The sequence below is a fragment of the Salmo salar genome, chromosome 08 (assembly GCF_965601325.2).
Source record: "Salmo salar chromosome 08, fSalSal1, whole genome shotgun sequence".
Taxonomy (NCBI): domain Eukaryota; kingdom Metazoa; phylum Chordata; class Actinopteri; order Salmoniformes; family Salmonidae; genus Salmo; species Salmo salar.
This window is the reverse complement of record NC_138298.1, coordinates 40635001-40645233: the sequence shown is the minus strand read 5'-3', so window position 1 is coordinate 40645233 and position 10233 is coordinate 40635001. Positions and strand designations below refer to the sequence as shown.

The 10233-nt window shown below is 49.6% G+C and overlaps 1 protein-coding gene across 1 annotated transcript in view; it reads left to right on the top strand.

Annotated features, from left to right (window-relative positions):
- The first annotated feature begins 1203 nt into the window (after positions 1 to 1203).
- LOC106596727 (phosphatidylinositol 4-kinase type 2-beta) overlaps positions 1204 to 10233 on the top strand; it is a 24711-nt gene continuing 15681 nt past the window's right edge. Inside the window, exons 1-4 of the mRNA XM_082978689.1 lie at positions 1204 to 1746; positions 5867 to 6018; positions 8102 to 8182; positions 9007 to 9126. Of these exons, the coding sequence (XP_082834815.1) occupies positions 1395 to 1746; positions 5867 to 6018; positions 8102 to 8182; positions 9007 to 9126 (705 nt within the window). The 5' untranslated portion in view covers positions 1204 to 1394. The remainder of the gene's footprint in view (positions 1747 to 5866; positions 6019 to 8101; positions 8183 to 9006; positions 9127 to 10233) is intronic.

Here is a 10233-nt window from a genome sequence, read left to right as displayed (position 1 = left end):
GTATTTACAATGGTGTTTGTTCTTCACATAAACTGCATTAACAACACAGCACACTGTGTACCAGAGTCCTAGCTAGCTACCAGTGTCTCCTCAGCCTCCATCCTGTATGTACCAGAGTCCTAGCTAGCTAGCAGTGTCTCCTCAGCCTCCATCCTGTATGTACCAGAGTCCTAGCTAGCTAGCAGAGTCTCCTCAGCCTCCATCCTGTATATACCAGAGTCCTAGCTAGCTAGCAGTGTCTCCTCAGCCTCCATCCTGTATGTACCAGAGCCCTAGCTAGCTAGCAGTGTCTCCTCAGCCTCCATCCTGTATGTACCAGAGTCCTAGCTAGCTAGCTAGCAGCGTCTCCTCAGCCTCCATCCTGCATGTACCAGAGTCCTGGCTAGCTAGCAGTGTCTCCTCAGCCTCCACCCTGTATGTACCAGAGTCCTAGCTAACTAGCTAGCAGTGTCTCCTCAGCCTCCCTCCTGTACGTACCAGAGTCCTAGCTAGCTAGCAGTGTCTCCTCAGCCTCCATCCTGTATGTACCAGAGTTCTAGCTAGCTAGCAGTGTCTCCTCAGCCTCCATCCTGTATGTACCAGAGTCCTAGCTAGCTAGCAGTGTCTCCTCAGCCTCCATCCTGTATGTACCAGAGTTCTAGCTAGCTAGCAAGCAGTGTCTCCTCAGCCTCCCCCTGTATGTACCAGAGTTCTAGCTAGCTAGCAGTGTCTCCTCAGCCTCCATCCTGTATGTATCAGAGTCCTTGCTAGCTAGCAGTGTCTCCTCAGCCTCCATCCTGTATGTATCAGAGTCCTTGCTAGCTAGCAGTGTCTCCTCAGCCTCCATCCTGTATGTATCAGAGTCCTAGCTAGCTAGCAGTGTCTCCTCAGCCTCCATCCTGTATGTATCAGAGTCCTTGCTAGCTAGCAGTGTCTCCTCAGCCTCCATCCTGTATGTATCAGAGTCCTTGCTAGCTAGCAGTGTCTCCTCAGCCTCCCTCCTAGCTTAAAAATGGACCAATAGAAGTCTGAAGATTGTTTCCTGCAAATGTAGGAATGCCCACGTACAGGAACACCCCCAAAAATACCGGGCTGCAATCACCTCCTTCTCATCTGTCTTCCTCCCCCCTTCCTCTCCCCTCAGGCAGAGAGACATGTGCTTCACGGCCTCTTTAAATCCGCTCAGACTGCCTGGGTATCTACGCGCATGCTCTGTAGAAAGAGGAAGCGATGTTTGGCTGATGTGGACAATTCAACGGGGTGAGATTATCTCCCGCTAAGTAAACTAGCGACTGTCGAGCAACCCGGTGTTAAAACGAAATCATTCAAAAACAATGGAGCGATGAAAATATGTAACGCTTGAACCAAACAATTTTTCAATTTGTAAAGAACTGAAGAAAAAAAAGCGATCCACAATGATGTCAGAATGCGAAGCAAACGAGACCGAGCCGGTGGTGGCGGCTGACATACCCCCGGTAGCCTCCGCTGCTTCTACCACGGATCTCAACTTTCGGTCAGAGGATCCGCTGTCGACGTTGTTCGATAGGAACACAGTCGGGTCTGGGTCTAACCCGGGGGTCGCGGTTCGGATGTCGGGTTCGTGTGAAAGCGTTCTTACCGAATTGGAGACGGACGGTTCTGGGGAAGAGGCTCTGTTGTTGCCGTGTTTATCCGGAGGCACGTCGTCACCTCGGGGCGAGAGGCAGAAGAGGACGAGGCGGAACCGACAGAGTTCATCGTCGGATAAAGATAACCTTACCTCGCCAGGTAAAGAGTCGGTGGTGATACGGAGGAGAATACAATAATCCGTTCATGTTAGTAGCTTGCTAGCCATGGCGTTTCTCTCTCTCTCTCTCTATTTTGTTCTTTTAACTATTTTAAAGTGCAAAAGGGAAAATAAATATGGGTTGTATTTACACTGGTGTTTGTTCTTCACTGGTTGCCCTTTTCTTGTGGCAACAGGTCACATCTTGCTGCTGTGATGTCACACTGTGGTATTTCACCCAGTAAATATGGGAGTTTATAAAAATTGGGTTTGTTTTCAAATTCTTTCTGGATCTGTGTAATCTGAGGGAAATATGTGTCTCTAATATGGTCATACATTTGGCAGGAGGTTAGGAAGTGCAGCTCAGCTTCGACCTCATTTTGTGGGCAGTGTTGCACATAGCCTGTCTTCTCTTGAGAGCCAGGTCTGCCTACGGCGGCCTTTCTCAATAGCAAGGCTATGCTCACTGAGTCTGTACAAAGTCAAAGGTTTCCTTAAGTTTGGGTCAGTCACAGTGGTCAGGTATTCTGCCACAGTGTTCTCTCTGTTTAGAGCCGAATAGCATTCTAGTTTGCTCTGTTTTTTTGTTTGTTAATTCTTTCCAATTACTTGACACATTATCTTTTTGTTTTCTTATCATTTCGTTGGGCCTATTTGTGTTGCTGTCCTGAGTCTCTACCCAGTTCTCCCCCAGATCTCCCCCCAGATCTCTCTCCCTCTCTCTGCCCCCCAGCTCTCTCTCCCTCTCTCTGCCCCCCAGCTCTCTCTCCCTCTCTCTGCCCCCCAGCTCTCTCTCCCTCTCTCTGCCCCCCAGCTCTCTCTCCCTCTCTCTGCCCCCCAGCTCTCTCTCCCTCTCTCTGCCCCCCCAGCTCTCTCTCCCTCTCTCTGCCCCCCAGCTCTCTCTCCCTCTCTCTGCCCCCCAGCTCTCCTCTCTCTGCCCCCAGCTCTCCCTCTCGCCCCCCAGCTCTCCCTCTCTCTGCCCCCCAGCTCTCCCTCTCTCTGCCCCCCAGCTCTCCCTCTCTCTGCCCCCCAGCTCTCCCTCTCTCTGCCCCCAGCTCTCCCTCTCTCTGCCCCCCAGCTCTCCCTCTCTCTGCCCCCCAGCTCTCCGTCTCTCTCTCCCCCCAGCTCTCCCTCTCTCTCTCCCCCCAGCTCTCCCTCTCTCTGCCCCCCAGCTCTCCCTCTCTCTGCCCCCCAGCTCTCCCTCTCTCTGCCCCCCAGCTCTCCCTCTCTCTCTCCCCCCAGCTCTCCCTCTCTCTCTCCCCCCAGCTCTCCCTCTCTCTCTCCCCCCAGCTCTCTCTCTCCCCCCAGCTCTCTCTCTCCCCCCAGCTCTCTCTCTCCCCCCAGCTCTCCCTCTCTCTGCCCCCCAGCTCTCCCTCTCTCTGCCCCCCAGCTCTCCCTCTCTCTCTCCCCCCAGCTCTCCCTCTCTCTCCCCCCAGCTCTCCCTCTCTCTCCAGCTCTCTCTCTCCCCCCAGCTCTCTCTCTCCCCCAGCTCTCCCTCTCTCTGCCCCCCAGCTCTCCCTCTCTCTGCCCCCCAGCTCTCCCTCTCTCTGCCCCCCAGCTCTCCCTCTCTCTGCCCCCCAGCTCTCCCTCTCTCTCTGCCCCCCAGCTCTCCCTCTCTCTCTCCCCCAGCTCTCCCTCTCTCTCTCCCCCCCAGCTCTCCCTCTCTCTCTCCCGCCCTAGCTCTCCCTCTCTCTCTCCCCCCAGCTCTCCCTCTCTCTCTCCCCCAGCTCTCCCTCCTCTCTCCCCCCAGCTCTCCCTCTCTCTCTCCCCCCAGCTCTCCCTCTCTCTCTCCCCCCAGCTCTCCCTCTCTCTCTCCCCCCAGCTCTCCCTCTCTCTCTCCCCCCAGCTCTCCCTCTCTCTCTCCCCCCAGCTCTCCCTCTCTCTCCCCCCCAGCTCTCCCTCTCTCTCCCCCCAGCTCTCTCTGTCCCCCAGCTCTCCCTCTCTCTCCCCCCAGCTCTCTCTGTCCCCCAGCTCTCCCTCTCTCTCCCCCCAGCTCTCTCTGTCCCCCAGCTCTCCCTCTCTCTGTCTCCCCTCTCTCTCTGTCTCCCAGCTCTCTCTGTCCCCCAGCTCTCCCTCTCTCTGGCCCCCATCTCTCTCTGGCCCCCAGCTCTCCCTCTCTCTGTCTCCCCTCTCTCTCTGGCCCCCATCTCTCTCTGGCCCCCATCTCTCTCTCTCTGTCTGATGGTGTTATATGGAGCTGTGTTGTTGATGTCATCAGTTGTTCTCCTTTGCTTTCTAAATGGGGGAGAGGAAGTGTCATCCGCTTAGACCGTGTGTGTGTGGGGGGGGGGACGGACTCTGTCTGTGTGTGTGTTGGGCTCTCTCTGTTTGTGTGTGAGGGCTGTGTGGGCCTGTTTGTGTGTGTGTGTGTGTGTGTTGGGCTCTCTGTGTGTGTGTAGGGCTCTCTGTGTGTGTGTTGGGCTCTCTGTGTGTGTGTGTGTGGGGGGGGGGACTCTGTCTGTGTGTGTGTGTGTGTTGGGCTCTCTCTGTGTGTGTGTGTGTGTGTGTGTGTGTGTTGGGCTCTCTGTGTGTGTGGGGGGGGGGGACTCTGTCTGTGTGTGTGTTGGGCTCTCTCTGTTTGTGTGTGAGGGCTGTGTGGGCCTGTTTGTGTGTGTGTGTGTGTGTGTGTGTGTGTGTGTGTGTGTGTGTGTGTGTGTGTGTGTGTGTGTGTGTGTGTGTGTGTGTGTGTGTGTGTGTGTGTGTGTGTGTGTGTGTGGGCTCTCTGTTGTGTGTTGGGCTCTCTGTGTGTGTGTGTGTGGGGGGGGGCTCTGTGTGTGTGTGTGGGGGGGGGCTCTGTGTGTGTGGGCTCTCTCTCTCTGGTGTGTGGTGTGTGTGTGTTGGGCTCTCTGTGTGTGTGGGGGGGGGGCTCTGTGTGTGTGTGTGTGTGTGTGTGTGTGGGCTCTCTCTCTGTGTGTGTGTGTGTGTGGGCTCTCTCTCTGTGTGTGTGTGTGTGTTTAACCTCCATGTTATATGGTGTCATGTTTCTCTTGACTTTGCACCTAGCTCACAGTGCGCCTGCCTCCCAAACAACACCCTATTCCCTACATAGTGCACTACTTTTGACCAGAGCCCTATGTAGGGAATAGGGTGCTGTTTGGGAGGCAGCCTACACCCTCCACCAGAGTCAACCACAACCAAAGCAAACAAATGTTGACGCTGCAGAGTTGAACTGATACCAGCTGTAGATGCTGCTTTAGCTGGTTACATACACACGTACTGATCTCTCTTTCAATTCCACTTGCAATTTAAGGGCCTTTTTTTGGCATGAGAAACATATGTTTACATCGCCAAAGCAAGTGAAATAGATAATAAACAAAAGTTTAATAATAAATGTACAGTAAACATTACACTCACAGACATTCCAAAAGAATAAAGACATTACAAATGTCATATTATGTCTATATACAGTGTTGTAATGATGTGCAAATGGTTAAAGTAGAAAAGGGAAAATAAATCAACATAAATATGGGTTGTATTTACAATGGAGTTTGTTCTTCACTGGTTGCCCTTTTCTTGTGGCAACAGGTCACACATCTTGCTGCTGTGATGGCACACTGTGGTATTTCACCCTGTAGATATGGAGAGTTCATCAAAGTCGGGTTTGTTTTCAAATTCTTTGTGGATCTGTGTAATCTGAGGGAAATATGTGTCACTAGTATGGTCATACATTTGGCAAGAGGTTAGGAAGTGCAGTTCAGTTTCCACATCATTTTGTGGTCAGTGTTGCACATAGCCTGTCTTCTCTTGAGAGCCAGGTCTGCCTACTGCGGCCTTTCTCAATAGCAAGGCTATGATCACTGAGTCTCTGTTTCTCTCTCCATGTCTCTGTCTCTCTCGCTCTCGCTGTGTCTCTCTCAATTCATTTTAAGGGTTTTATTGGCATGGGAAACATATGTTTACATTGCCAAAGCAAGTGACCTAGATATTAAACAAAAGTGAAATAAACAATAAAACATTTAGAGAAAACATTACTCTCTCTCTCTGTCTATCTCTGTGGAGAGGGCATGTTAAAATATACATTTGTAATGGGAAACATATGTTTATTTTTGATTTAATGTAATGACGATGGCCTATTTTTAAAGAAAAACAAGTCTAAATTCTCTCTCTCTCCCCTCCATTCAGGTAACAGTAGCGGAGACTTTAACCATTTCCCCGGCGACCCAGAGTTTGGTGACATCATTCAGAGGGCGGAGCAGGCCATCGAGGGCGGAGTCTTCCCAGAGAGAATCTCTCAGGGTTCTAGCGGGAGTTACTTCGTTAAAGACTCCAAAGGGGTGAGGAAAGGGTGGGGGTGGGTGAAGTGGAAGATATGGAGGAGGAGGGGGTATTTTGTCAAAGACCACGGAGGGAGAGAGGGAGGGAGGGAGGGGAGGGAGGGTGAGAATCATCCCTCATCACTACTAGCTAGGCTTTGTTCAAAACAGTCAATAACCTTTTTAAATAACAAACTATTTCCTGTTCTTTATGTCCAGGAAGTCCTGGTGGTTTTTCTGAGCCACTGTGGTTTAACTTGTGCGTTATGTATGTGAAGAAGTTATTGTTTCATGGGTTAATCTGGTCTAGTAGGCTTCACAGCTAACAGCTGAATTCCAGTATAGGCCTACAGATGGACAGAAACATTAAAGTAGATGAACATGTTGATGGGGAGGAAGCCAGCTTCAGGGACTTCCTTCACAACGGAGTGTACCCACTCCTAGCAGAGACTGGTGCGTCTGGTAACCTGCTGGAGTTACACTACATGATGGGGATGATGGTCGATGCCAGCTGGTCCTGATGTGGTCCTCAGTCTCTCTGTAGTCTGTGATGCCAGGTGATGGAGTTGTCCTGATGTGGTCCTCAGTCTCTCTGTAGTCTGTGATGCCAGGTGATGGAGTTGTCCTGCTGGCCCTGATGTGGTCCTTAGTCTCTCTGTAGTCTGTGATGCCAGGTGATGGAGTTGTCTTGCTGGCCCATCACTACATCAGATCAGTAGTCCTCCTCACTACATCAGATCAGTAGTCTTTCATTAGGGTCTAGGCTGGGTTACTGTAAAGCTCTTCCATTAGGGTCTAGGCCGGGTTACTGTAAAGCTCTTCCATTAGGGTCTAGGCCGGGTTACTGTAAAGCTCTTTCATTAGGGTCTAGGCTGGGTTACTGTAGAGCTTTCATTAGGGTCTAGGCTGGGTTACTGTAAAGCTTTCATTAGGGTCTAGGCTGGGTTACCGTAAAGCTCTTTCATTAGGGTCTAGGCTGGGTTACTGTAAAGCTCTTTCATTAGGGTCTAGGCCGGGTTACTGTAAAGCTCTTTCATTAGGATCTAGGCTGGGTTACTGTAAAGCTCTTTCATTAGGGTCTAGGCTGGGTTACTGTAAAGCTCTTTCATTAGGGTCTAGGCTGGGTTACCGTAAAGCTCTTTCATTAGGGTCTAGGCTGGGTTACTGTAAAGCTCTTTCATTAGGTTCTAGGCTGGGTTACTGTAAAGCTCTTTCATTAGGGTCTAGGCTGGGTTACTGTAAAGCTCTTTCATTAGGGTCTAGGCTGGGTTACTGTAAAGCTCTTTCATTAGGGTCTAGGCTGGGTTACTGTAAAGCTCTTTCATTAGGGTCTAGGCTGGGTTACTGTAAAGCTCTTTCATTAGGATCTAGGCTGGGTTACTGTAAAGCTCTTTCATTAGGGTCTAGGCTGGGTTACTGTAAAGCTCTTTCATTAGGGTCTAGGCTGGGTTACTGTAAAGCTCTTTCATTAGGGTCTAGGCTGGGTTACTGTAAAGCTCTTTCATTGGGGTCTAGGCTGGGTTACTGTAAAGCTCTTTCATTGGGGTCTAGGCCGGGTTACTGTAGAGCTTTCATTAGGGTCTAGGCTGGGTTACTGTAAAGCTCTTTCATTAGGGTCTAGGCTGGGTTACTGTAAAGCTCTTTCATTAGGGTCTAGGCTGGGTTACTGTAAAGCTCTTTCATTAGGGTCTAGGCTGGGTTACTGTAAAGCTCTTTCATTAGGATCTAGGCTGGGTTACTGTAAAGCTCTTTCATTAGGGTCTAGGCTGGGTTACTGTAAAGCTCTTTCATTAGGGTCTAGGCTGGGTTACTGTAAAGCTCTTTCATTAGGGTCTAGGCTGGGTTACTGTAAAGCTCTTTCATTGGGGTCTAGGCTGGGTTACTGTAAAGCTCTTTCATTAGGGTCTAGGCCGGGTTACTGTAGAGCTCTTTCATTAGGATCTAGGCTGGGTTACTGTAAAGCTCTTTCATTAGGGTCTAGGCTGGGTTACTGTAAAGCTCTTTCATTAGGGTCTAGGCTGGGTTACTGTAAAGCTCTTTGTGATAACTGCTGATGTGATAAGGACGTTATTAAATACTGTTGATTCCCTTTTTTTCCATCCAGAAAATCCTTGGCGTTTTCAAACCAAAGTCTGAAGAGCCTTATGGTCACCTCAACCCTAAATGGACCAAATACTTTCACAAGGTAACACTGTTCTCTGGCCTGTTTCTATCTGTCTTTTACTGTTGTCTCTCCTCTCTCCTCGTCTGTCCCTATGTCCTATTTCCCTCTCTCTCCTCTTCCTCTCTCCTCGTCTGTCCCTATGTCCTATTTCCCTCTCTCTCCTCTTCCTCTCTCCTCATCTGTCTCTATGTCCTATTTCCCCCTCTCTCCTCTTCCTCTCTCCTCATCTGTCTCTAGGTCCTATTTCCCTCTCTCTCCTCTTCCTCTCGCCTCGTCTGTCCCTAGGTCCTATTTCCCTCTCTCTCTCCTCTTCCTCTCTCTTCCTCTCGCCTCGTCTGTCCCTAGGTCCTATGTCCCTCTCTCTCCTCTTCCTCTCTCCTCATCTGTCTCTAGGTCTCACTATGCTCAGTGATAGAAACATTCCTGTACTGTTGTCTCTCTCCTCATCTGTCCCTATGTCCTATTTCCCTCTCTCTCCTCTTCCTCTCTCCTCATCTGTCTCTAGGTCTCACTATGCTCAGTGATAGAAACATTCCTGTACTGTTGTCTCTCTCCTCATCTGTCCCTAGGTCCTATTTTCCCCCTCTCTCCTCTTCCTCTCTCCTCTTCCTCTCTCCTCTTCCTCTCTCCTCTTCCTCTCTCCTCTTCCTCTCTCCTCATCTGTCCCTAGGTCCTATTTTCCCCCTCTCTCCTCTTCCTCTCTCCACTTCCTCTCTCCTCTTCCTCTCCTCCCTTTCTCTCTCTCTTTTTACATTCATTATAACAGTTCATTTAACTCTCTCCCCACCCTCGACCCTTCCTCCCTCTCTCCTCCTCTCCCTCTCCCCCTCTCTCTCTCTGTGTAGCTGTGCTGTCCGTGTTGTTTTGGCCGTGGCTGCCTGATCCCCAACCAGGGCTATCTCTCGGAGGTTGCTGCCTCCCACGTCGATACCAGGCTAGGACTGGGAGTGGTCCCCAAAACCAAGGTGAGGTGGAGGGTCTCAGGCTGTGTATCTGGTCAGTGATAATAACAGGCTGTGTATCTGGTCAGTGGTAATAACAGGCTGTGTATCTAGTCAGTGATAATAACAGGCTGTGTATCTAGTCAGTGATAATAACAGGCTGTGTATCTAGTCAGTGATAATAACAGGCTGTGTATCTAGTCAGTGATAATAACAGGCTGTGTATCTGGTCAGTGATAATAACAGGCTGTGTATCTGGTCAGTGATAATAACAGGCTGTGTATCTGGGCAGTGATAATAACAGGCTGTGTATCTGGTCAGTGGTAATAACAGGCTGTGTATCTGGTCAGTGATAATAACAGGCTGTGTATCTGGTCAGTGATAATAACAGGCTGTGTATCTGGTCAGTGATAATAACAGGCTGTGTGTCTGGTCAGTGATAATAACAGGCTGTGTATCTAGTCAGTGATAATAACAGGCTGTGTATCTGGTCAGTGATAATAACAGGCTGTGTATCTAGTCAGTGATAATAACAGGCTGTGTATCTAGTCAGTGATAATAACAGGCTGTGTATCTGGTCAGTGATAATAACAGGCTGTGTATCTAGTCAGTGATAATAACAGGCTGTGTATCTAGTCAGTGATAATAACAGGCTGTGTATCTGGGCAGTGATAATAACAGGCTGTGTATCTGGGCAGTGATAATAACAGGCTGTGTATCTGGTCAGTGATAATAACAGGCTGTGTATCTAGTCAGTGATAATAACAGGCTGTGTATCTGGTCAGTGATAATAACAGGCTGTGTATCTAGTCAGTGATAATAACAGGCTGTGTATCTGGTCAGTGATAATAACAGGCTGTGTATCTGGGCAGTGATAATAACAGGCTGTGTATCTAGTCAGTGATAATAACAGGCTGTGTATCTAGTCAGTGATAATAACAGGCTGTGTATCTGGTCAGTGATAATAACAGGCTGTGTATCTAGTCAGTGATAATAACAGGCTGTGTATCTAGTCAGTGATAATAACAGGCTGTGTATCTAGTCAGTGATAATAACAGGCTGTGATAATAACAGGCTGTGTATCTGGTCAGTGATAATAACAGGCTGTGTATCTAGTCAGTGATAATAACA